Here is a 27,107-nt window from a genome sequence, read left to right as displayed (position 1 = left end):
AAAAGCCTGTAATAAATGGTTGAAAGTCATAACGTACAGATTTGTTTGATTTGAATAATGTTTACATTGCACATTTCACAGAAGAAAATGGAGACATGCTTGCAACACCCCAATTCTCAGGCCCCAGCTATAACTTTACAAGAGCTCTGAACAAGTACCAAGAAATAGGGTCTGTCCTGACAGATAAATAAATAGGAACAACTGGAATAATGTGGGAAACATTTTGTTTGCTTGTAAGCAATTTTACCTCGCAGTGTGGTTGAATAAGGCTCCCAGGGTACCTTGCAAATGTCACTAACAAGCCTGTCTCTGCCCTCAGGACCACAATATAAAGGAAATGAGCCAAAAGGAAAAGAGATTTATTTGGGGGGGGGGGTATTGGTATTGTGCATTTGGAAGCAGTAGGGTGAATAAAAATGGACCCTTCTTGAAATAAGAATTGTCCAGTCCAAAAATACGGTTCAAAAGCTTTAGTAATAGAACTTGTTGCAAAACAGACTTGCAACAGTAATAATAAAAAAATTCCTTCCTGTAGCACCTTAAAGACCAACTAAGTTAGTTCTTGGTATAAGCTTTCGTGTGCATGCACACTTCTTCAGATACACTGAAACAGAAGTTGCCAGATCCTTCTATATATAGAGAAGGTGGGGAGGGGTATTACTCAGAAGGGTGGTGTCTGCCAATCTCCAATTCCCACCACCCTTCTGAGTAATACCCCTCCCCACCTTCTCTATATATAGAAGGATCTGGCAACTTCTGTTTCAGTGTATCTGAAGAAGTGTGCATGCACACGAAAGCTTATACCAAGAACTAACTTAGTTGGTCTTTAAGGTGCTACAGGAAGGAATTTTTTTATTTTGACTATGGCAGACCAACACGGCTACCCATCTGTAATTGCAACAGTAATGTTACACCCAAATTATTGCATAGTATCATATGCTTGTCCACGCATAGGTTAAACATCTTAGAAACATGAAATTACTTCACCTTTCTCTCCAGCTGCTTCCAGGGAGAGAGCAAAGACCAACTCACACAAAATGGAGATTTGCAATCGAATACCTTTCTTATGTGATCTAAGCCAGTGTTTCCCAACCACTGTTCCGTGGCACACTAGTGTGCCGCGAGATGTTGCCTGGTGTGCCGCGAGATGTTGCCTGGAGGGAGGCGGGCGAGTCGGGCGGCGAGAGGCGGGGCGGCGGCGGCGAGGAGAGGCCGCCCAGCGCGGGGCTTTCGCCGTCTGCCTGCCTGGCTGCCTGCGAGCTCGGCGGGCAGCGCCTCCGTCCGCAGCGCCCGCCTCGCGGCTCTCATTCCCTGCCCCTGCCAAAGCTCACCCAGCCAAGCCGCGCTCTCCTTCCTGCCTCGCTTTGCTGCCTCCCCCCCCCACCCCCAAAGCTTGGAGGTTCCCCGGCAAGGGGGAGGGGAAAAAATTGAAACTTACACTTTCGTGCGTCCCTCCCGGCGTGACGCTGCGCGCTGACGTCACGGGGCTGTAATGGTGGTGTGCCTCGAGATTTTTTTCATCAAACAAGTGTGCCTTTGCCCAAAAAAGGTTGGGAAACACTGATCTAAGCTAAAGCTCCATGTGCGAGCTTGCAGAAAGACATTCTAAGTTAATTATAATCTCTTAGGCTCTCTGTTCCTCTTGCTTAACTTCAATGGAATTTTCCAAAGTTGCAGCTGCAGCAATACATATACAGAGTTATTTTTCATTTTGATGTACAATTAAATAATTCCACTTAATAATAATAATAATTTATTATTTATACCCCACCCATCTGGCTGAGTTTCCCCAGCCACTCTGGGCGGCTCCCAATAGAGTGTTAAAAACAATACAGCATTAAGTATTAAAAACTTCCCTAAACAGGGCTGCCTTCAGATGTCTTTTAAAGAGAAGATAGCTGCTTATTTCCTTCACATCTGGTGGGAGGGCGTTCCACAGGGTGGGTGCCACTACCAATAAGGCCCTCTGTCTGGTTCCCTGTAACTTGGCTTCTCGCAGTGAGGGAACCGCCAGAAGGCCCTCAGCGCTGGACCTCAGTGTCCGGGCTGAACGATGGGTTTGAAGACACTCCTTCAGGTATACTGGACCGAGGCCGTTTAGGGCTTTAAAGGTCAGCACCAACACTTTGAATTGTGCTCGGAAACGTACTGGGAGCCGATGCAGATCTCTCAGGACTGGTGTTATGTGGTCCCGCGGCCACCAGTCAAGGTGCCACATTCTGGATTAATTGCAGTTTCCGGGTCACCTTCAAAGGTAACCCCACTTGATGGGGAGCAAACTCAGGCCACTAGACCAGCTGGGATGGGAAATGGCTCAAGGAGAGAAGTCAAAAGTTGCAGCCTCTCAGCAGAGTCAATGGGGCGGCCCTGCTCCCTTGCTTCCCTCTGCAGCAGCGTGATGAAAGGTGCACTGTCCAATGACAGCTGTTGGAGGGGAAGCCTGCTAGAGCTGGCGTCTCAGGCAAGCAGATGGTGTTCCTTCTTGCCATCTCTCCCTTCTGCTGTAACCTGATGGAACCATTGCCAAGCACAGACCAACCTATCGCCCTCCTCAAACCTTTGGTGGCTGGATTTCTGCCCCACCCCCCTTTTTGTGTTTGTGTGTGTGAACCTGCAGTGAAGAACAGTCTCGGCTGGCAGCCAGGAAGTACGCCCGTGTGGTGCAGAAGCTTGGGTTCCCTGCTAAATTCCTGGATTTCAAAATACAGAACATGGTGGGCAGCTGCGATGTGAGATTTCCCATCCGGCTCGAAGGCCTGGTTCTCACGCATCAGCAGTTCAGTAGGTACGTCCATCCATCCCGCTTTTGGAAAGGAAAACAGAACATTGGCTCTTCCTGTTTTGGGGGATGTTATGTACTGAAGTTCTCACCCTGGGCCAGCAGGGGGATACTGTAGATAGTTATGCAAATAAGGGATCAAAAGTGACGTTCAGTGATTGGATAGTTTTAGAAAATTGTTACAATTACATGGTACTGGAGCTCTATATAAGTAGGCTGACTGAACCCTTCAGTTCAGTTCTGTTCTGGCCTCTGAATAAACAAGAGCTGTTGAAGAATCGCTGTGTCATCTGATATGTTCACCCACAACTTAACGGGAGATGCCTGAAATAGCTTGTGGGTGTTGCAAACCAGGGAGCACTTTGCCCTCAAGGCAAGATCACGTTCTAGTCCTCTGCTGCTTTATAACAATAATAATAATTTATTATTTGTACCCCACCCATCTGGCTGGGTTTCCCCAGCCACTCTGGGCGGCTTCCAAAAAAACGCTAAAAAATACACTAAGATGTCACACATTAAAAACTTCCCTGAACAGGGCTGCCTTAATATATCTTCTGAATGTCAGGTAGTTGTTTATCGCTTTGACATCTAATGGGAGGCGTTCCACAGGGTGGGCACCACTACTGAGAAGGCCCTCTGCCTGGTTCCCTGTAGCTTTGCTTCTCGCAATGAGGGAACTGCCAGAAGGCCCTCGGTGCTGGACCTCAGCGTCCGGGCTGAACGATGGGGTGGAGACGCTCCTTCAGGTATACTGGGCTGAGGCCATTTAGGGCTTTAAAGATCAACACCAACACTTTGAATTGTGCTCGGAAACGTACTGGGAGCCAACGTAGGTCTTTCAAGACTGGTGTTATGTGGTCTCGGCGGCCGCTCCCAGTCACCAGTCTAGCTGTCGCATTCTGGATTAGTTGTAGTTTCTGGGTCACCTTCAAAGGTAGCCCCACGTAGCCCCATTTTCACTGCTTGTAAATGGAGGCTTGTATCATTGTGGCGTGCAATCAATTTTGAGTAAGCGGTCATATGAACATAGCCTGGTGTTGTATCCTCTCACATAATTCCACACTGATGCTTGCTGGCTCTGCTAACCTGGACTACCTGTGTCCCTCATGACCTTTTCAGAAGCTGCTTCCTCCCTTTTCCTTTTGAAGAGGGTAGATGCTCTTTTGATATCTCCCCTCTCCCCTCTGATGCATTAAACCCCAAAGTCACATAAAACACTTCCATTAGTCACATACAATGTCAAATGACTTTCTAACTTCATGCATTTTAATTCTTTCTTAAATAGCTATGAACCAGAACTGTTTCCTGGCCTCATTTATCGAATGGTCAAACCACGGATTGTATTGCTTATCTTTGTGTCTGGAAAAGTTGTATTAACTGGTAAGTGATGTATACAGCACAAACTATTGACCTAGGAGTTTGCATGTGAAGGCTATAGGCACAGTCTATCGGAAACATCTCCAGCGCAAGCCCTGTTGAAACGTATGGGAGCTGTAAAATTGGACATCTTACATTTGTTCTACTAAAATTGCACCGTGTGACAATCGGTGCAATCCTATACCTATCTATTCAGAAGTCCCATTGAATTCAGCAGGGCTTATGCATAGGTTAGTGGTATTGGACTGCAGCCTAAGAACAGTTTCATTTTATTTCATTTATGCTTGGAATGCATTGCTTGTGAAAATTTATGCAGGAGAGAGATAGAGCCCAACTGCTGAGCAGCGCATGGAAACGCCGTTTATCTTCCCACCGGAGCGGTACCTATTTATCTGCTTGCACTTTGATGTGCTTTCGAACTGCTAGGTTGGCAGGAGCAGGGACTGAGCAATGGGAACTCACCCCATCGCAGGGATTCAAACCGCTGACCTTCCGATCAGCAAGCCCAAGACTCAGTGGTTTATTATATTATGTAATATTTTATTGTAAATTATGTAAAATTATGTAATTTTTCATTTAATTTTTCTAGCTGAGCTAGAAAAACAGTTTGTCCAAAGTGACATGGTAATTAACGTTATAAGCCAGGAACTGACAAGGAAGGAAGGTGTCATCTACTATGATAGGCTTTTCAACCAGTCTAGTGGAAATAAAAAAATTCCTTCCAGTAGCACCTTAAAGACCAACTAAGTTAGTTCTTGGTATGAGCTTTCGTGTGCATGCACACGAAAGCTCATACCAAGAACTAACTTAGTTGGTCTTTAAGGTGCTACTGGAAGGAATTTTTTTATTTTGACTATGGCAGACCAACACGGCTACCTATCTGTAACCAGTCTAGTGGAGATGATCGAAAACTGTCCCACTCTGATAAAGGAGTTCAAAAGGGCTGTGCTATGGAAAATTTCCCCCCATTTCCCCCTTCAACTTTATTCTCCTGGCAGAGAACATTTTTAGGGCATTGCTCCTCACTGTCCTGTCACTTCTGTCTCTCTTTCCCACTTGCATGCATATGCACCCTAGCATTTCTTATGAATGTTATTAATACTCGTTTCAAAACCATTTTTCCTAGGTGCCAAATACCGTTCTGAAATATATGAAGCATTTGAAAACATCTATCCGATCCTGAAGGGCTTTAAGAAAGCTTCTTAATTTTTTTCTGATAAATTGTATAGTTTAGGCGAGTTTTAGCATCAAGTACAAAATTCTCAAACACACAAATTGACTGTTGACAGTCAATACCTCTAATCCTCTGTTAGTTTGATGCCGTCAGTCTGTTTCATCGTATTCTTCTTCTTGTGAATTCCTTACAGAAAAAAGGCTATGAATTTTGACCAGTGTGAAATGTGATAAAAGAGATATGAAATACAAAAACTAGTTCTGTAGGAATGCTTTAGGGAACGGGTTAGCGTCTTGGAATACTGTTGAAATCGAAATGTTCCCCGTTTTTAAAATGTATTTTTGTCTAAAGTAAAGATAAATCACACTATTAAAGTACTGGGTTGTTGTTGTTTTTTTAATTATTCATTAAACAATATATAGTCTAGCCACATTGGTTGAAGTTGCATGTTAGTCTTAGAGGAGACCCATTCAACCGGCCTGGTTCTAGCACATCAGCAGTTCAGTAGGTCGTCTTTTTCTTTGGCGATCACTCATAGCTAAGTATGTTTGTCTTCCATGAACATGGTCTTAAATATGTCTGTCCACACCACTGTTGCAAGGAAAGAGGCAGGGAAAGAGAAAACGGAGCATTTACTCCTATAAAGGAGAAGCAGAGGTGTGTGTCATTAGCATATTGCTGACAACGTTGGTTGGGAAACTACATGGTAAAATCCGGATGACTGCAGATGTCAGAGAATTGAAATTGAAATACTTTATTGTTATTTGTACAACTTGTATACAGTGAGATTACACGAAGACCCCCCACTCAGCTCTCTTAGTTTTAATTCCCCTCGTTTACTGACGCACACCCACCAAACCCGAAAGTCAGTTGCCCTGTTGTTATCTTTTCCTTCAGCAGCCTAACAGCCCAAGGATAGAAGCTGTTCTTTACCCTGTTGGTGCGACTAATCAGGCTTCTATATCTTCTGCCTGAGAGCAGAAGAGCAAGAAAGTGCTGGCCAGGGTGTGAATCATCCCTGAGAATTTTCCTCACTCTCCTGAGGTAACGTTCTTCCGCTATTTCATCCAGCGGATTCACGGGACAGCCCATAATATCTTGTGCTGTATTCACCACCCTCTGTAGGCACTTCCTATCAGTTGATGTCAAACCAGCGTACCACACCGTGAAAGGACACTTTTTATTGGCGACCGGTAGAAGGAGATCATCAACTGTTGATTGCCATCGTTCTTCCGCAATACTGTGAGGAGATGGAGTCTCTGTTGGGCTTTCTTAACCACCTGGGTTGTATTGATTTTCCAAGAAAGGTCTTCACTGAGATAAACTCCTAGGAATTTAAAGGAAGAGACTCTCTCCACACAGCCCTCCCTGATGTACAGCGGGGCTAGTTCTCCTCTCTTCCTCCGAAAATCCAACACCATCTCCTTTGTCTATGGAATAGCTGCTTTTTGGTTTTCCTATTGTTCCTGTAAGTGTGAATTTCACAAATTCGGCTTCAAACGCGAACCTTTTAACTCCCTGCCTGCCGTTGAGTTTATATTTAACTTTCATAATCACATAAATTTAATTTCCTGCGGTTCCAAAGGCAGCTTCTCCTTTCGGCAGCCGGCAACCTTTAAACCCTATGCAAAAGAAAAAAATGCGCAGAGAAATAATAATAATAATAATAATAATAATAATAATAATAATAATAATAATAATAATAATAATAAATAATTTATTATTTATACCCCGCCCATCTGGCTGGGTTTCCCCAGGCACTCTGGGCGGCTCCCAACAAAACACTAGAATACAATAAATAATAATCGTAATAATAATAACAACCCAATAAGTAAAAGTGAAAATACTCCCAAATCAATCCATCATATGAGGACAAGAATGAAATCCAGCGGAAACGGAGTCGGCCTTGGATTGGGCAGGGAGGCAGCCAATAGGAACCGCTTCCCCATCAAACACCGCCCCCATTCATCCCCGCCCCTTAAAATACGTCACCTCCATTCCTTCGCTCCCACACCTGCCTGGGATTGGGATGCCTGCCTGCTGCGCTCCCACACCTGCCTGGGATTGGGTTGCAAGGCAGCCAATAGGAACCGCACCCCCGATTCAACCCCCGCCTCCTCTTTAGAGCGTCACCACCTTTCCTTCCCCTTTAGCTCCGCCCGTAGGCCCGTCTGGGATTAGCCAATAGGGGAGCCGCTTCTCCAGTGACACCCCTCCTCTGCGTAATGCGTCACCACCTTTCCTTCCCCTTTAAACTCCGCCCGTCGGCCCGTCTGGGATTAGCCAATGGGAGCCGCTTCCCTCATGGCACCCCGCCTCTGCGTAATGCGTCACCGCCGCTCCTTTCCCATTGAAGCCCCGCCCCCGCGAAGCCCCGCTGCGCGCCTCCCCTCCCTCCCTCCGCTGCTTGTTTTGTTTCCCATCATGCCCCGGATTGAAAACAAAGTCCCACGTGACCGCCGGGCGCCGCGAGCCCGTCGGCAAACATGGCGTCTCCCAGGGGCGGCGGCTGGACGGGCCCGGCGCAGCGCCCGCGGCGGCAACAGCAGCGCCCGCCGCCCCCGCCGCCCTCCGGGGTTGTGGCCCCCGCCGGCGCCAGCGCCGAGGGAGCGGAGGCCGGGGCCGAGGCGGAGTCCCGGGCCGAGGGCCTGTACGTGGCGGTGGAGCGCTGCCCCCTCTGCAACACCACGCGGCGCCGCCTCACCTGTGCCAAGTGCGTCCGCGGGGGGGACTTCGTCTTCTTCGACGGCCGGGACTCGGAGCGGTGGGTGCCTCGGAGGAGGAGGAGGGCGGCCAGGCCCTTCCCCTCCCTCCTCTTCCCCTTCCCTTCCCCGGGCTCTCTGGGCCCCTTGGCTGCGCTTCTCCTGAGGGGGCTCCTCAAGCGGGAAATTCGGCAGCCCCCTTTCACCTCAGCTTCCCGGGTGGGGCCGGTTGCGGTTAAGGCTTTATCCAGGATAAAGAAAGTGTATACAGTGGTACCTCGGGTTACAGACGCTTCAGGTTACAGACTCCGCTAACCCAGAAATAGTGTTGTTTAGTCGTGTCCGACTCTTCGTGACCCCCTGGACCAGAGCACGCCAGGCACTCCTATCTTCCACTGCCTCCCGCAGTTTGGTCAAACTCACGTTAGTAGCTTCAAGAACACTGTCCTACCATCTCGTCCTCTGTCGTCCCCTTCTCCTTGTGCCCTCCATCTTTCCCAGCATCAGGGTCTTTCCCAGGGAGTCTTCTCTTCTCATGAGGTGGCCAAAGTATTGGAGCCTCAGCTTCAGGATCTGTCCTTCCAGTGAGCACTCAGGGCTGATTTCCTTCAGAATGGAGAGGTATGATCTTCTTGCAGTCCATGGGACTCTCAAGTGTCTCCTCCAACACCATAATTCAAAAGCATCAATTCTTTGGCAATCAGCCTTCTTTATGGTCGAGCTCTCACTTCCATACATCACTACTGGGAAAACCATAGCTACCTAGAAATAGTACTTCGGGTTAAGAACTTTGCTTCAGGATGAGAACAGAAATCGTGCTCTGGTGGCAGCGGGAGGCCCCATTAGCTAAAGTGCTTCAGGTTAAGAACAGACCTCTGGAACGAATTAAGTACTTAACCCGAGGTACCACTGTATATAAGTGGCTCCGGCTCTCTGCACATGCTCAAAGGCACTCATGTGGCTCAGTGCCGACAAGTGGACGCTGCCCCTTGAGGTCAAGGTAATAGACCTCGCCAGCCACTCAGGGTGCAAGGGGTTGGCGTGTCTGGCTGTTAACCAGGAGGCTGGTGGTTCCAGCCCACCCAGGGATACTGGGTGTTGCAGTTGATTGGACTTGTCGACCCTTAGGGTCCCTTCCAGCTCCGTGATTTATGAGTCCAAGACTCCTGTCTTGTAAACTTGTCATTGTGTATTAAATTTTGTTGGTTGCTTTCTTGTGCCCAGGGCAACCTACAGCTTACCTCTGGTGGGTCAGTGTGCCTGTGTGCATCTGTTGGTGGGAGCGGGGGCAAACATTGGGGGGATGGTCCATGGTCTTCATGGCCAGCTTAGGGGCTTCTGAAAGGGATTTGGCTTGCCCCAGTGTGAAACAGGATGCACTCAGTCAGATCCAGCGGTACTGTTCTTATGTTGCTAGACCTGAAGGAAACCCACACTGGTCTGGCAGCATAAAGTCGTCTTCAGGCTGATGGTATTGTTTCCCAATTCTTTTGGCTGTACTTGCCCAGGTGTTGGATTCCTTCAGTGCTGTAACAGGGACAAACAGCTCTTTACATGACCCTGGGTGACCGTACACATTTGTTAATTTAAGCAAGCTGTCAGTTTTAGTATTGAACCTTTCTGTTCTAAATGGTAGGAACAGTAGCTGACTTTCTGCCTTGCATCTTAAGCAAGACGCAAGAGCAGATGTTGTATCGTAGAATTCGAGGGGTTTTTGTAAGCTTTGTAGTCCCAACACCCTCCTTGATAGGCCCTAGTAGATCAGTGGAAGAGCATCTGCTTTGCATGCAGAAGGTTCCAGGATCAGTCCCTGGCATTTTCAGTAGGGCTGAGAAAGACTTGCGCCTAAAGACATGTAATGATAGCACCAGGTGAGCTTCTCTGGGAGAGCATTCCACAAACAGGGACACCACAGAAAAGACCTGTTCTCATGTTGTTGCCCTCTGAACCTCTTGAGAAGGGGGCGGGGGACATAGAGAAGGGCCCTGGATGAGGTCCTGAGCCATTTAAGGCTTTATAGGTCAGCACCAGCACTTTGATTAGGACTCAGAAACTAATTGGCAGCCATTGCAGTCAGGCCAGGATCGGTGTTATATGCTCAGCTCCTCTTGGTGAGCAACCTGGCCGTTGAATTTTGCACCAGCTGAAGTTTCTGAGCCTCTTCAGAGGCAGCCCCACATTTAACACCTTGCAGTAATCTAACCTAGAGGTTACCAGAGCATAGGCCACAGAAGTTGGGCTATCTGTGTCCAGATAGGGGACCAGCTGGGCCAGCAGCCAAGGGTGACAGAAAGCACTCTCTGCCACCGAGACTACCTGGGTTTCAAGCGACAGCAGTGGTTCCAGGAGCACCCCAAGTTACCTACCTGTTCCTTTAGAGAGAGAGAGAGAGAGTATGATTAAAATAAATCATATTTATGATTTCACATATGTCATGGGTGAATTAGTTTTTGTAAACAGGAAGAAGTCACAAGAGCGAAATATTACATAGCATAGCTGTCGTAACTCCCGCTTCTCAACTCTTAACTTCACAGAAGTTTGAGTCACTTGGATCTCAATAGGATTTATATTTCCTCATTGTTAGTCTGCTCCTGAATTATACTTCGTGCTGAAATGCAATGTTTGTTTCAGGAAACGTTCTTCCAACACTTTGTTTGTTAAGAAGTTAGAGCTTGGTTAACATTTAATTGTTGGTGATGAGTCACGGTTTGGCAGGAAGTCCTGCCGTTAGTAAAAACAAAGGCAGCCTGCTCCCCTTGTTTTGTGCAGGGTGTTTTGAGTATTGTGTCATAGTTTTGAGAAGTACAGTGGTACCTCGGGTTAAGAACTTAATTCGTTCTGGAGGTCCATTCTTAACCTGAAACTGTTCTTAACCTGAGGTACCACTTTAGCTAAGGGGGCCTCCCGCTGCCGCTGGAGCACGATTTCTGTTCTCATCCTGAAGCAAAGTTCTTAACCTGAAGCACTATTTCTGGGTTAGCGGAGTCTATAACCTGAAGCGTCTGTAACCTGAAGTGTATGTAACCCGACGTACCACTGTTATTTGTCTGCCACCTTTCCACAATTCGAATCATGCTCCAGGCGGCTTATAACATGAAAAAAATACATAACTGCAACATAGCAGAAGTAGTCATAAGCACTGTACATCATGGGGGGTGGAAATACTTATTTCCAGGAGCTAGCAAAAATAGCGTAACATAATAGCTAAAGCAGTCTTTGCCAATCTGGTGCCCTTCAGAACAGATTTTGGCTACAGACTGGTTTTCTTGAGGATGAAACAAATCACATTTCCTGTTTCAATTTCAGATTTAAATTTAAGCCAGGGATTGTGACTTGTTTCTGCCTGCATTAGAAGCAGTAGAATGGGCTGTTAGTAGTGGAAGATTTCTTTTTTTAAAAAAGAAATAATAATAATAATAATAATAATAATAATAATAATAATAATAATAATAATAATAATAAATTTTATTTATATCCCGCCCTCCCCAGCCGAAGCCGGGCTCAGGGCGGCTAACAACAATAAAACAGTACAAAAGTACAGCATAAACAACACTCTAAAATCATTCATTATAAAATTAATTACTTCAGGCCACTGGCAACCATTGGGCCAGAGCTCCACGAAGATTGCCGAGGGAGGGAGTCAGGCTGTGCCCTGGCCAAAGGCCTGGTGGAACAGCTCTGTCTTGCAGGCCCTGCGGAAAGATGTCAAGTCCCACAGGGCCCTGGTCTCTTGTGATAGAGTGTTCCATCAGATCGGAGCCACAGCCGAAAAAGCCCTGGCTCTAGTTGAGGCCAGCCTAACTTCTCTGTGGCCTGGGACCTTCAAGATGTTTTTATTTGAAGACCGTAAATTTCTCTGTGGGGCATACCAGGAGAGGCGGTCCCGTATGAATTTCAGTAAGTGTTTTGTGTTTCTTACTTTGCATTTACAATGGTACCTCGGGTTACAGACGCTTCAGGTTACAGAAATTGGGAATTGGGATAGGGAAATTGTAGGAATTTGGGACCTTCTTCCCAAGAATGAGCAGAAATTACTGTTGATGAAAACACAATACCACTTAATAAATTTAAATACAGTATACCAATGTTATAAAGAAACAGAAGGGAAGAAGGGTTCAGAATCGTTTAACCAATAGTTGTCATCAGTATACCTTCGAGTGCACATCTCTTTCCAAATGATTATATGTGGGAGGTCACAAGTGGCCTGACCGCAGTCTTGTGGTGTTACTATTTTTGCCACAATCCCATGGGTAGTGCATTGAATGATACAGCACGTGGTTGCATATTCCCAATCTCTTATTCTGCTCAAGAACATGAGGACTATCTGGCAGGTTCAGGCCACAGTCAGCCTTGAGGTGACCTATCAGAAGTTGGCTGGCAGTCTTCCAGTGAAACATAAGCTGCCCCTCATCAAACTCCTGGTCTAAGTTAAGCCAAACAGCTGTGCCCAAAACGCTCTATAAACAGTGTTAGAAATTCAGATATATAAGCTAATCACAAAATGGCACCTTAAACCATGGCTATGGTCGCCACAAGAGAATATCTAGGTGCCCTTTTTATTATTACTACTACTATTCTTTTCATTTCTATACCGCTTTACAACACATTAAAACATCTAATAAAACAATCCAGAATAAAACAAATTCAAGCATCAAGGAAAATATTTCAGATCCTTCTCTAAGTGACATTTTGCTTTCCTCATATTTATTTACCTACTTACTGTATTTTTTGCACCATAACACTCACTTTTTTCCTCCTAGAAAGTAAGGGGAAATGTCTGTGCGTGTTATGAAGGAAATGCCTACGGGTGGCATGCCTACAGATTTTCCTCCTCTAAAAACTACGTGCATGTTATGGTCGGGTGCGTGTTATAGAGCGAAAAATACAGTAATATATATAGCTGTTGCATAGTGGAAGTACTGTAGGAAGCCAGGGTGGTATAGTGCTTGGACTAGGACCTGGGAGATCAGGGTTCAAATCCTCACTCGGCCATGAAGCTCACCGGGTGACCTTGGAACTAGTCGCAACCTTCTACCTCGCAGGGTCGTTGTTGGGGTTAACTGAGGAGGAGGGTGAACTATGTACTCCTTGGAGAAAAAGGTGGGAGACCAGCACAACAAATAAGCCCTTTTGCTTACCTGCTTAAGAAAGCTGGAGTGTTCAGCCAGATGGAGATGTCAGTCACAGATCGTGCCATCCAGAGATCTCTGCGTGGTCGCAAGTGGACCCGTGCCAGTCGCAAAATGTGCCTGGCACCTGGGGGTTTCCTAACACTGATTAAAATGTCTGACATTGTTGCATCCATCTTTTTACTCCTTAAGTTGATGAGGTTGGTGCTCTGCTGTTGCTAAGGTATATGGTAAAGGTAAAGGGACCCCTGACCATTAGGTCCAGTTGTGGCCGACTCTGGGGTTGCGGTGCTCATCTCGCTTTATTGGGCGAGGGAGCCGGCGTACAGCTTCTGGGTCATGTGGCCAGCATGACTAAGCCGCTTCTGGCGAACCAGAGCAGCGCACAGAAAAACCGTTTACCTTCCTGCTGGAGTGGTACCTATTTATCTACTTGCACTTTGATGCGCTTTTGAACTGCTAGGTGGGCAGGAGCAGGGACCGAGCAACAGGAGCTCACCCCGTCGCAGGGATTTGAACCACCAACCTTCTGATCAGCAAGCCCTAGGCTCTGTGGTTTAACCCACAGCGCCACACACGTCCCTTAGGTATATAAAGCTAAGGTATATAAAGCACCTAAATTTCAAAGTGCTGTATGGAGATTTAAAAAACAAACACATAGGCTGAGCCATCAAACAGCAGACCTCCTTCACCTTCCACAACTTTGAACTTCTTTCTTTTCCAGGTTTTCTGAAAAGAAGGAGAGATTGAAGCACCTTAGAAACAAGCAGCACGAATTCCAGTCCCAGTAAGTCCCAGTTCAGTTTCTTTTACCTACTTTGGTTGGCTTAAAGCACAGGCAGATCGTCTTTCGAACCTCTGATGTTTGCTGAAAGCGTGGTTCTGGTTGCCAGCTAATCTTCTGCTCCTTCCGCTCCCCTCTTCTTGTAGGTTGTTAAAAGCTATGGAGGGGAAATGGATAACTGACCAGCTGGTGAGTCCTGTGGAAGTTTTCCAGTTCACATTGAAGCGCAGTGGCCACTTTTCAGTGTAGACCCTTGCAGTTTTCTTCACATGAGGAGGAACCACATATCAGCCCTGCCCTTGTGGATCTCTTGTGCATGCATACCCAGGGGAGTGTGGGGTTGTGCCGTGGGGCACCAGCTTCAGTCCAGTAGTAATATTTTGCATTTATATAACATTTCCTCCCCCCCAAGTTTTCGAAGCACAATATCCTCATTATCTTGGTAAGCCATGCAACAACCCTGTAAGGTTGATCCCTAAACCTCAGCTCCCTTTTGGGCATTTAATGATGATTTCAGAGAAGGATAAACACAAACCTATTACAGAGCACAGTGCCCTGTAATCATAGAATTGTAGAGTTGAAAGGGACCACGAGGGTGATTTAGTCCAACCCCCTGCAGTGCAGGAATCTTTCTGCCCAACTTGGGGTTTGAACCCGTGGCCCTGAGATTAAGAGGCTCATGCTCTACCAGTTGCCAAAGTAAACGTACATTTTAAAAGGGGTGATCGTATACCCTTAAATTTGTTGGATGTCTTGTACCTGTTGAGTTTAGCAAAGGAGAGTTGCTTTCATCCTATGCTTCCACCTGTGCAATGTAGTGCTTAAAGTGTAATACTAGGACCTGAGAGACCTGAGTTCAAATCCCGACTCAGCCAAGAAGCCCAATTGGGTGACCTTGGGCCAGTCAAACTTGCTCCCAGCTTAACCTACCTCTCAGGGCTGTTTCAAGCAGAAAGCAGGAACTGGAAGAGGACCATGTGCAATGGTTTGAGTTCATTGGAAGAAAGACAGAACTTAATTACAGCTACTTTGGCTGGAATTTCTTTTTTCTTCTGAAGGTGTAAAAGTATCTGTCTGTTCTAGCCTCCATCCAGTCTTTCTGTTTCCAAGGCAATGCCCAAATAGCTGGCAGATAAGCAAGACCTATAACTTTTTTGCTGAAGGCGAATTTGGTTGAGAGAATAGATGTATCTGTTGTCTCACTTGCCCCTAAAATAATAATGCCTTTGGGGAAAGCAAAAAGTGCTGTTCTCGCACTGAATTTCCATACTCAGCCAGCCCCAGGATTACTCTGGGTCACAGTAATTTAATGTTTATACCTAGTGAGGGGCTCAAGAAGCCTCTTGATTGAAAACATTGCAGTGTGCAGTTCAGGGGATAATAAATAGCCCTATCATAGGTGCTGCTCCTTTGGGCCCTGAAACAAAACTGATTGGTTGATTAAGGCTGTTGAGGTGGTGGGTTTGGGGGCAACTCCTCTACTTGCTCTGTTTCTTTCAGAGGTGGAAAATAATGTCCTGCAAAATGAGGGTTGAGCAGCTGAAGCAAACGATCTGCAAGGAGAACGAAGAAATGGCACGAAGTAAGTGATGCCTGTGCTGGGAGCCAGCATGGTGTAGTGGTTAGGAGCGGCGGACTCGTAATCTGGTGAACCGGGTTCGCTTCCCTGATCCTCCACCTGCAGCTGCTGGGTGACCTTGGGCTAGACCTTGGGCTAGTCTCTGAAGTCTCTCAGCCCCACTCACCTCACAGAGTGTTCGTTGTAGGGGAGGAAGGGAAAGGAAATTGTTGGCTGCTTTGAGACTCCTTAAGGGGAGTGAAAGTCGGGCTATCAAGTCCAAACACCTCCCCTCCTCCTCTTCTTCCTCAGTAAAAGCTTTGGCAGACTCTGGGGCACTCCTGTTCCCATAGCTGAACAGTTTTGCAAAGCATGCTATGTGACCTTAGCATTCCCCAGAAGCTTATCTGGGCTTCTTTGATGATAAGATCAGTAATGGCAGGCAACTTCCCCAAAAGAAAGTCTGGCCTTTGTTTGTCAGTCTTCCACTGTAATCCTCAGTAGCGGAATAGCATTGGGCACGTTTGAGGGGGCTCTTTCAGTTGGCATAAAGTGGTTCAAGCAACCAGTTATAACCATGAGAGCAGTGGGTCCCCAGCAGTTGTTGGACTGCAACTCCCATCATCCCTAGCTAGCAGGACCAGTGGTCAGGGATGATGGGAGTTATAGTCCAACAACAGCTGGGGAAGCAAGTTGGGGAGACAACTGCTAGAGCAATGTAAAGGTAAAGGGACCCCTGACCATTAGGTCCAGTCGTGGCCGACTCTGGGGTTGTGGCGCTCATCTCGCTTTATTGGCCGAGGGAGCCGGCGTACAGCTTGCAGGTCATGTGGCCAGCATGACGAAGCCGCTTCTGGCGAACCAGAGCAGCTCACAGAAACGTCGTTTACCTTCCCACCGGAGCGGTATCTATTTATCTACTTGCACTTTGACGTGCTTTCGAACTGCTAGGTTGGCAGGAGCAGGGACCGAGCAACGGGAGCTCACCCCGTCACGGGGATTCAAACCACCAACCTTATGATTGGAAAGTCCTAGGCTCTGTGGTTTAACCCACAGTGCCACCTGCGTCCCTCCTGCTAGAGCAATGTAACTAACCCTTTTTTATTAATCACAAGTTAACAGCTGGAAAAAAGCAAGCTGAAGTTAAAAATCAAAGCTATTGCCTAGGACTGGCTATCTCTGATCGAAAGAATGAGCCGGTTGCAGCACCAGTTTGAAGAAACGACGGTTCCACCGCGAAAGCTAACCGTTGCCTTTGCTCTGCCCCAGACTCTGAGTGGCTTCTCCGAATTAAGGACGAGAACCAGAAGCTGTACCGCAGGGCCCAGCGGCATCAGGAGAAGAAGGAGAAGATCCAGAGGCACAACCGCAAGCTGGGAGAGCTGGTGGAGAAAAGGAACTACGACCTGAGAAGCCAGCACGAGCACCTTGCAGGCCTCCGGCGCTTGCATGTCCTGGAACTCACCTCCGTCATCTTCCCTATCGAGGAGGTGAAGATTGGCATGAGGTAGGGAAGGAAGGGGCAGCTGCCGAACCAGTGCGGTGAGCTGCTCGCTCGGGAGACGGTGCTCCCTTCCTCGGTCTGCAAGATGCAGCAGGCGAGAGGCATATGTGTGCTCTTTTGTGGGGTTTAGTAGTAATCATAATTTTGTTATTTATATCCATCCTCATCTGGCTGCAAAGCTGTGGGCAGGAAACCTGGTGGCAACTGGAAGGCCATGGGAATGTGGGGACAAGGGGTTGTGTTGAAATGGTCCTTCTCCCTCTTGACGTCACCCAGTATGTACCCAAACCAGAATACGATACGATATCTTTATTGTCATTGTCCCATGCAGAACAATGAAATTGAAAAACTACATAAAACCCCCTAAAAACTCTGAAACCTCATTTTAAAATACACTATACAATAGAGACCCCTTATGCTGCGTTTAGAACCAGAATTGCATTTGCGTAGAAACTGTTTCTTAGGCGGCTAGTCCTGGCCTTTATAACCCTATACCTTCTTCCAGAAGGCAGAAGCTGAAAGAGATCATTTCTGGGGTGCGCACTATTCTGCACTATCTCTGCCACTTTCTTATGGCACCTGGCAGCATAGATTAGATCCAAGGTGAGAAGAGTGCACCCAGTTATTCTCTCCGCAGTCTTTACAACCCTGGACAGGATTGCCTTCTCCCTGGCCGTGCAGCCCCCAAACCACACACACAGACCATAAGTTAATACACTCTCCACAGTGCAAAGGTATCACGTTTACTTGGGTGAAAGTCCCTTTGAGCTGCAGTGGGCTTCATTTTATAAAAGTGACTACGTTTCTACAGTGGTGCCCCGCAAGACGAATGCCTCGCAAGACGGAAAACTCGCTAGACGAAAGAGTTTTCTGTTTTGGAGGTGCTTCGCAAAACGAATCTCCTATGGGCTTGCTTCGCAAGACGACAATGTCTTGCGAGTTTCTGCTGGTTTTTTCCCTCCCCCCCCCTTTTTCTAAGCCGCTAAGCCACTTATCACCTGATCCGATCAGCAGATAAGCCGCTAAAAGCCGCTAATAGCGCTAATCCGCTAATCCTTCAATGGGCTTGCTTCGCAAGACGAAAAAACCGCTAGACGAAGAGAATCACAGAACGGATTCTTTTCGTCTTGCGAGGCACCACTATATCTTAGGATCAAAGAATTCTGACTAGGGCAACCCAGTCAGATGGGCTGCGTACAAACAATAACATTATTACAGTCGTACCCCGGTTCCCGAACACTTTGGGAGTTGAATGTGTTGAAAACTGCAGAGTGTACGCAGACTTTCTGGAAACGTTTGTTTGCAAGCTGGCAGGATGATCAGGAACAAAATGCTGCCTACTAGTAACTTGGTTTCTTAGAGATTTATTGTGTACAACAGCAGACTCACAAGTTACTATATACAAGTTAAAGATATGGATCTTAACTCTCTCTCTCTCTCAACAAAACTTCAGCTCACTCCAAGACTCTCCTATACACACAGAGAAGTCATGGGTCATTCTGCTTAAATGGGCAACCTCATCCAATAGCAGAGCTGGAGCCAAGGCTCCCATGTCTCCAGGTAGAAACTCCCCCCTGCTCAGTCTCCCTGGCCTTCAGCCAACTTACTAATTGCTCACTCTGCCAAGCTGCACAGAAGCACGTAGGCAATGTCCCAACAGAACGTTCTGGCTCCCAAACGATCAAAAACAGGAAGTGAGTGTTCCGTTTTTCGAACGTCTTTTTGGAAGCCGAACGTCCGGTACAGCTTCCGGTATTGTTTCCGGCACGCCTGCACAATCAGGCATGCAACCAATCAGAAGCTGCGCCTTGGTTTCCAAACGTTTCGGAAGTCAAACGGGCTTCCGGAACGGATTCCATTCGACTTCCGAGTTACGATTGTATTATAATAATAAAGAATTGTAGAGTTGGAAAGGACCACAAGGGCTTCCTAGTCTAACTCCCTGCAGTGCAAGAATCTGTTTGTTCAATGCGGGGCTTAAGTCCCATGCTCTGCCGACTGAGCTATCCCATATAGGCTTATCCTGCTCAAGGGGACATGTGCGGTTCTTAATTTTCCTTCATTTTACCCTGCGTGGTCTAAAGGGTGGCTTCTAGGTGGCTGGTTGGGTGGGGATAATTAGTTTGCTTGGGGTTGCAGCCTCAACACCTGTTTGTCTTACACTTGTTTTCAGCCTTTATTTGACAGAAGCTAATTCCTTAAATGTTCAATTTTAAGCACTTTCTGCCCAAGGGAGATGATGTTAGCATGGATTTATTTATTCCACTGAAAGCAATGTGCTTAATTTTAGCCACAATGTTTTCTTTTCCCGCTTTTTAGAGGAAAAGCTGGAGTCCTGGGCCGATGTCCAAAGGAGTTAATTTATTTCCATATTTTCTGCCCAGTTTGAGCCCCTTGAGCACAGTTTGCCCCAGTTCATGGAGGGGACACCAGTAGCAGCCGCTAGTGGGGGTGGCTATATCCTTCCCTAAAAGGTAAAGGGACCCCTGACCATTAGGTCCAGTTGTGGTCGACTCTGGGGTTGCGGCGCTCATCTCGCTTTATTGGCCAAGGGAGCTGGCGTACAGCTTCCAGGTCATGTGGCCAGCATGACTAAGCCGCTTCTGGCGAACCAGAGCAGCGCATGGAAACGCTGTTTACCTTCCCGCCGGAGCGGTACCTATTTATCTACTTGCACTTTGACGTGCTTTCGAACTGCTAGGTTGGCAAGAGCAGAGACCGAGCAACGGGAGCTCACCCCGCCGCGGGGATTCGAACTGCTGACCTTCTGATCGGCAAGCCCTAGGCTCTGTGGTTTAACCCACATCGCCACCCGCTTCCCTATATCCTTCCTTAGAGACCGCCATTCAGCCTCTTGCCTTTCTTCCAGGGACCCCGCAGACATGTCGTCCGAGAGCGACAACGCCATGACTTCTAGCACTGTGAGCAAGCTTGCGGAAGCCAGGAGGACCACCTACCTGTCCGGGCGATGGGTGTGTGACGACCACAACGGAGACACCAGCATAGGCATCGCGGGGCCTTGGATCACCCTTCCCAACAACGGAGATTATTCTGCTTACTACAACTGGGTGGAAGAGAAGAAGACCACTCAAGGGCCAGGTAAAAAAAAATTCCACAGAGCCTCTGGCTGGGCTGAAGTTAAACTCACTGGGGGTAAGCCTCTGCTCATTCCTTCACTCGGATTATGTGGCTAACATCAATGCAGAACACATAGCTTGGACTGAATTTAGGGAAGCCTGGGAGTGCTTCAGCAGGGCTCCCCCGTCGGTTGCGATTCTGCAGCCACACAAAGCTGTGGAGCACAGGTCCAGGCAGAGAATTTAACTCCCTAAGAATCTTGGCTTCCTTTCCTTTTCTTTTTCTTTCCTGGTTGGAAAAAAAAAGGCAGAGCAATTTTTTCAGCAGCATGGTTGTCGCAACATGCCGGCAAATCCCTCGCCTGCAGAACTCTCAGAAGCCGGAACGGCAGCAAAAATGTCAGCTGGGGTTTCAGATTTGTGACTCGGGGTTCAGAGAAGATAAATAACTTGTATAATTCATACACCGTTTCGCAACACGGTTTTAATTTTTGTTTGTGTCCTGTCCGTGGGTGGGTGGAAGCAAAAGTCCCAGGGGCCCTAAGACAGAGCTGGGCAGAATTCAGGGTTCACATCACAGCCATGGACAAAGTGAGTTGAAGTTATGTGCAGGTTATGTGCTTCCCTGACATCTCTACTCCTCCATACAGTGGTACCTTGGTTCTCAAACTTAATCCGTTCCGGAAGTCGGTTCCAAAACCAAAGCGTTCCAAAACCAAGACGCTTTCCCATAGAAAGTAATGCAAAATGGATTAATCCATTTCAGACTTTTAAAAACAACCCCTAAAAATGCAATTTAACATGAATTTTACTATCGGATGAGACCATTGATCCATAAAATGAAAGCAGTAAACAATGTACTGCAGTCACACAACCAATCAGTAGCTGAATTGGGTTCCACACAGTCACAAAAATGAAAAAAAGCCACAAAAAATGCAAAATAAATAGCAAAACAGATCTCAGCATAACACTCAAAACAGAAGCGTGGCACTCAAAACGGAGCATGTTTGGTTTCCGATAAAAGTTCGCAAACCAAAACACTTACTTCTGGGTTTGCAGTGTTTGGGTTCCAAGGTATTTGAGAACCAAGGTACCACTGTATTTGTTTATTGCATTCCTACCCTACCCTTTTCTCCCAAGGAGCTCAAGGCAGCCTACGTGGTTCTCCCCCTCCTCTCTTATCCCCACAATACCCCTGCGAGCCAGGCTGAGCTGAGAGGCAGTTATTGGCCCAAAACTGAGCTTCATGGGCAAGCGGTGATTTGAACCCTGATCTCCCAGGTCCTAGTTCGGCACCCTCACTATTATGCTGCACCGGGATCTAAGGATCCCTTCTTGATGGGGCTGTTTCTTGGGGAGACGTATATAGTTGATACTCCGGGGGGGGGGAGCCCTTTTACAACCTACTGATGGAGGGCCTGTTGTTATTGTTTCCCTTCCAGACATGGAGCATAACAACCCTGCTTATACCATCAGTGCTGCCCTGTGCTATGCAACTCAGCTTGTCAACATTTTGTCGCATATACTTGACGTTAACCTTCCCAAGAAGCTGTACAACAGGCAAGTTGTCTTGGAATAACCTGGCGGGCGGCGCGAGGGGAGCATCGTGTGTTTTGAGCACCAGGCCTATAAGTGCATGAACCCCAGTTTACACTGTGGGAATTTCTCCGCGTGCCACATTTCGGAAAGACCCCCTTTTCCGCAGGGTAGATGCAATGCAGCTGAACACCTGGACTCACTGTACAATTGCACGTTGTAACAATTGCAAGGGATTATATGTGAAGCAAGGGACGTGGGTGGTGCTGTGGGTTAAACCACAAAGCCTAGGACTTGTCGATCAGAAGGTTGGCGGTTCGAATCCCCGCGACGGGGTGAGCTCCCGTTGCTCGGTCCCTGCTCCTGCCTACCTAGCAGTTTGAAAGCACGTCAAAGTGCAAGTAGATAAAGAGGTACCGCTCTAGCGGGAAGGTAAACGGCGTTTCCGTGCGCTGCTCTGGTTCGCCAGAAGCGGCTTAGTCATGCTGGCCACAGGACCCGGAAGCTGTACGCCGGCTCCCTCGGCCAATAAAGCGAGATGAGCGCCACAACCCCAGAGGTGGCCACGATTGGACCTAATGGTCAGGGGTCCCTTTACCTTTATACGTGAAGCACTTTGAGCTCCCCAAGGCCCATGTGGTAACACCGGAGAGGAAGCAAAAAATGGAGATATTTGAGAGCGGCGTGGATTTCACCTTTGTGCATTTGATAAATCTCCCACAGAAAACAGAAAGCCCCAATAGCTGCTCCCGGGTTCGTCATCTAGGTATAGGGAGGGACCTCTTGTGCAGCATTTCTCAAACTTGGGATTCCAGCTGTTTTTGAACCACAGCTCCCATCATCTCTGACCACTGCTCCTGTTAGCTAGAGATGATGGGAGTTGTAGTCCAAAAAACAGCTGGCCACTCCGGTTTGGGAAACCCTGGTCATGGGTCTCTGCTTACTGAACAGGACCTACACACACACACGGGGGGGGGGGTGAATGCAAACAGGTTGGGTCACAGGGCCTGCAACTTTGACTCAACCCTTCCCCTCTCGAAGGGATTCCTTCCAGAATGCGGCAGCTAGACTGGTGACTGGGAGCTGCTGCCAAGACCATATAACACCAGTCTTGAAATACCTACACTGGCTCCCAGTACGTTTCTGAGCACAATTAAAGCCCTAAACAGCCTCGGTCCAGTATACCTGAAGGAGCATCTCCACCCCCATCATTCAGCCCGAACACTGAGATCCAGCTCCAAGGGCCTTCTAGCGGTTCCCTCCCTGCGAGAAGCCAAGTTACAGGGAACCAGGCAGAGGGGCTTCTCGGTAGTGGCGCCCGCCCTGTGGAATGCCCTCCCACCAGATGTCAAAGAGAAAAACAACTACCAGACTTATCGAAGACATCTGAAGGCAGCCCCGTTTAGGGAAGCTTTTAATGTTTAACAGACCACTGTATTTTAATATTCTGTTGGAAGCCTCCCAGAGTGGCTGGGGAAACCCAGCCAGATGGACGGGGTATAAATAAATCATCATCATCATCATCATCATCATGATTATTATTATTATTATTATTATTATTATTATTATTATTATTATTATTATTATTATTATTATTATTATTATTATTTCTGCATAGAAGAAGTGCCCCAACAGTTAGTTTTTCCTCCTTCCAGAAATGGAGATGGGCAAGATGCACGCTTTTCCCTTTCCTGCCAACTGGCCGAATAAAAGCCATCGTTTTGCCAAGATTTGGTTGATTTGCTAGCGTTGCAGAAGGCTAACAGGAGAGGATCCTTTTCTTGAGAGCTCTCTCTTCAGTTTGTGCATGTGTTTTTAACGTGTCTTGCAGTGAGTTCTGTGGGGAAAACCTCAGCAGGAGGAAGTTCACGTGGGCAGTGAAAAAGCTGAATGCCAATATCCTTTACCTTTGCTTTTCTCAGGTACAGTGAATGCGGTTTTTCTTTTTCTTTTTTAACCTCTCGGGTGGCTTCACTCTTTCCCTTCCTCGTCTCAGCACATTTTGCCTGATGGATGTTCTGCTTTCTTCCTCTTCCAGCACGTAAACTTAGACCTCCTCCATCCTCTGCATACACTCAGGAACCTGATGTACCTGGTCAGCCCCAAGACAGAACATTTGGGAAGGTAAGAGGCAGCTTCCAGCCTCTTTTTGCGCCCTGCCATCACCACCTCGCCCTCCTTGTCCCCTTTCTGTGCCACTTCTAAGCCTGGCGCAGCCTTCCCCTTGTGGTTGAATCCTGACAAGACAGAAGTACTATTTTGGGGGGACAGGAGGCGGGCAAGTGTGGAGGACTCCCTGGTCCTGAATGGGGTAATTGTGCCCCTGAAGGACCAGGTGTGCAGCCTGGGAGTCATTTTGGACTCACAGCTGTCCATGGAGGCACAGGTCAAATCTGTGTCCAGGGCAGCTGTTTACCAGCTCCATCTGGTACGCAGGATGAGACCCTATCTGCCTGTGGACTGCCTCGCCAGAGTGGCGCATGCTCTGGTTATCTCCCGCTTGGATTACTGCAATGCGCTCTACGTGGGGCTACCTTTGAAGGTGACCCGGAAACTACAACTAATCCAGAATGCGGCAGCTAGACTGGTGACTGGGAGCGGTCGCCGAGACCATATAACACCAGTCTTGAAAGACCTACATTGGCTCCCAGTACGTTTCCGAGCACAATTTAAAGTGTTGGTGCTGACCTTTAAAGCCCTAAACGGCTTCAGTCCAGTATATCTGAAGGAGCATCTCCGCCCTCATCGTTCTTTTAATGTTTGATGTACAGTGGTGCCTCGCAAGACGAAAAGAATCTGTTCTGTGATTCTCTTCGTCTAGCGGTTTTTTTGTCTTGCGAAGCAAGCCCATTGGCGGATTAGCGCTATTAGCGGCTTTTAGCAGCTTATCTGCTGATCGGATCAGCTGATAAGCGGCTTAGCGGCTTAGAAAAAGGGGGGGGGAACCCGCAGGAACTCGCAAGACATTTTTGTCTTGCGAAGCAAGCCCATAGGAAATACGTTTTGCGAAGCACCTCCAAAACGGAAAACTCTTTCGTCTAGCGAGTTTTTCGTCTTGCGGGGCACCACTGTATTACAGTATTTTAATATATATATTTTTGGAAGCCGCCCAGAGTGGCTGGGGAGGCCCAGCCAGATGGGCAAGGTATAAATAATAAATTATTATTATTATTATTATTATTATTATTATTATTATTATTATTCCCCATCCCTGTGCCACCAGGATACCTCCTCCCTCCCTCTGCTCCCCCAGGGCCTCCTTTCCTAATTCAGCTTTCCCCGAGCTATGAAATGGGACCATGACAACTGAACAGAGTGCCGAATTCAGCAACTAAAACTGCGTTATACTGAACTGGAGCAGCGGTCCACATAGCCTAGGAGAATCCGCTCTGGCTGGCAGCAACCCTCTGTGGCTTGGAGGGAAATCGGCATCCAGAAGCTAAGCTGGACCTTCTACCTGAAGGGGAGACAAATTTCAGGCCTGGGGGCTGAATGTAGCCATCCAAGTCTATATCTCTCACCCTGGGGCTCTTCCCAGGCCAGGCCTCCTCTGCAGCCCTGCTCCCCAGCCCCCTTGGGTCCTTTGGCCAGACTGCAATGTATCCTTAATATGGGAGAGTGTGTCTGTGGTTCACCATGGTAGAGAGGGGTTAGGGCCTTTCCCCAGCAAGCTTAGTTCCTTTGGTTTCTCTTCAGCTCCAATCCTGGCCTCGAAGGGTTAGACTGTGACACCCTTTCCCTTACTTGTGTTCTTCAAATTTCGCTGGAGACCTTCCCAAATATTATGAGAACCCGGATTCCTGTCCCTACACCACAGCTTACAGCATTATTATCCACCAGTCAGTTGAAACCAGGCACCCCTGAACTCAGCCCTCCAGCTGTTTTGGGACTACAACTCCCATCATTCCTAGCTAACAGGACCAGTGGTCAGGGATGATGGGAATTGTAGTCCCATTGGAGGGCCGAGTTTGGGGGTGCCCGGTTTAAACCTTGTTTTTCTGGAGAGCTTGTAAGTGTAGCAAAGCTCTGCCATTCTCCTGCAAAAGGGCTCTTCGTTCCTCTTGCCGGTCCCGATTTGCGAGTCGTTTTCCCCGTAAGCCCAGTCCGTTTTTCCGACCGCAGGTCTGGGCCGTTCGAGATCAGCGCCGACCTGGAGGACTCGATGGAGTTCGTGGACCCCAGCGGCGCCGGCGAAACGGACGAGAGCGGCGACGAGCGTGTCAGCGACGAAGAGACGGACCTGGGGACGGACTGGGAGAACCTGCCCAGCCCCCGGTTCTGCGACATCCCCTCGCAGACGGTGGAGATGCTTCAGAGCCAGAGCTCGCTGGCCTCGCGGGAGCCCATCGCCAGCAGCAGCGCAGGAGGCATGATCTCCTCGGCCGCAGCCTCCGTTACCTCCTGGTTCAAAGCGTACACTGGACATCGCTAGGGTGACACTCGGACCTCTGTGGGGCGGGGGGGAGTTCCTGTCCCACATCCCGCCCACCAACACTGTAGTAAACCTTCCCAATTCTGCTAAGTAGTGCCTGGAACACCAAGGGTCAGACTTCTGATTGAGTAACACACTCTCCCCTCCGGAAGATGCTTTCAATCTGCCCAAGCTTGACTGCGTGAGAGTCACCTTGCATCTTGTTTTCCCTTGACACGCATTTTGGACACCCGAAAACGGAACTCTGTGCCTCTTCCGAGTCCCACGTGTTCCGCTGAGGGTGAAAGGAGGAGGATCCTGTCTGTTAACTTCAGTTTCTTTTTTAGTTTAGTCCCTTAAACAAAAAAAGGAGATAGATCTGGGGTTATGTGGCCTGGCAAATCATCTTGAAGCATGAAGACTCAAAGAGAAAACTATTGTGGCACTTCTGCCCAGTGCATGAGGCCACCACATCCCCTGTGATTAGTTCCCAGCAGGGTTCTTGGGTTACGTTTGTGTGTGTGTGTGTTTATTCTAAAAGTGTGCACAGGGGAGAAAATTTGCAGCACAAAATGCACATTTGTAGAGCCTTCTGGCAAGATGTGCAGATTGCTGCATTTCTTTGTGGTCTCTGATCTCCGTTGCCATAATTTTAATACAGAAAACCATCATGTTTCTTCAATATCAATAGGTTCTTTATTTTTAAAGGGGAGAAAATAGATGTTAGGTCATGCCACCTTTGTGTGAGTGTGCGCGCGCACGCTCTTATGGATCCAGTTGCAGAACGTTTTTTATGCTGAGTCGCTCAAGTGTTCCCTGGCTTCTTGCTCTGGCTGCCCGACACCAAAGAAAGCCTGGACCGTAATAACTTGCCAATACAGAGCAATTCTACTGCTACAATAAGGTTTGCCTCGTCACAAATCCTCTTTGTGTGCAAAGGAGCCGCACTTTCGTTTTGAAGTTTGGTCCACGTTCCATGTGGGTTGTTTTTCCTGTGCTCCTCATGCTTGAGAGCAATGGGGCTTGTGTTCCTCCTTGGTCAAAAACCCCATGAAATCCTCCTGGTTCTTGCATCC

At 47.8% G+C, this 27,107-nt stretch overlaps 2 protein-coding genes and 1 long non-coding RNA gene across 5 annotated transcripts in view; 2 read left to right on the top strand and 1 right to left on the bottom strand.

Moving 5' to 3' along the window:
• Positions 1–5,642, top strand: part of TBPL2 (TATA-box binding protein like 2) — a 119,227-nt gene extending 113,585 nt beyond the window's left edge. For both annotated transcript variants that reach the window (XM_081193988.1, XM_081193987.1), the window contains exons 5-7: positions 2,618–2,785; positions 4,065–4,159; positions 5,283–5,642. In XM_081193988.1, coding sequence (XP_081050114.1) covers positions 2,618–2,785; positions 4,065–4,159; positions 5,283–5,362 — 343 coding nt within the window. In that variant the 3' untranslated portion in view covers positions 5,363–5,642. The remainder of the gene's footprint in view (positions 1–2,617; positions 2,786–4,064; positions 4,160–5,282) is intronic.
• The window catches only part of LOC308587474, a 306,756-nt gene that overhangs the window by 141,270 nt on the left and 138,379 nt on the right, over positions 1–27,107 (bottom strand). For both annotated transcript variants that reach the window (XR_014008404.1, XR_014008405.1), the window contains exon 2: positions 18,146–19,827. This is a non-coding gene — a long non-coding RNA (uncharacterized lncRNA). The remainder of the gene's footprint in view (positions 1–18,145; positions 19,828–27,107) is intronic.
• On the top strand, positions 7,804–26,713 carry ATG14 (autophagy related 14). The gene is made up of 10 exons (XM_081193054.1): positions 7,804–8,094; positions 13,886–13,948; positions 14,092–14,134; positions 15,446–15,527; positions 16,773–17,010; positions 19,877–20,106; positions 21,527–21,648; positions 23,456–23,542; positions 23,659–23,744; positions 25,743–26,713. The coding sequence occupies exons 1-10, from the start codon at positions 7,817–7,819 to the stop codon at positions 26,050–26,052; spliced, it is 1,539 nt and encodes a 512-aa protein (XP_081049180.1). The 5' UTR covers positions 7,804–7,816; the 3' UTR covers positions 26,053–26,713.

The sequence above is a fragment of the Podarcis bocagei genome, assembly GCF_964188305.1.
Source record: "Podarcis bocagei genome assembly, chromosome: 1".
Lineage (NCBI taxonomy): Eukaryota > Metazoa > Chordata > Lepidosauria > Squamata > Lacertidae > Podarcis > Podarcis bocagei.
Note: the sequence above shows the minus strand (reverse complement) of the source record. Positions and strands in the feature narration are given on the sequence as shown.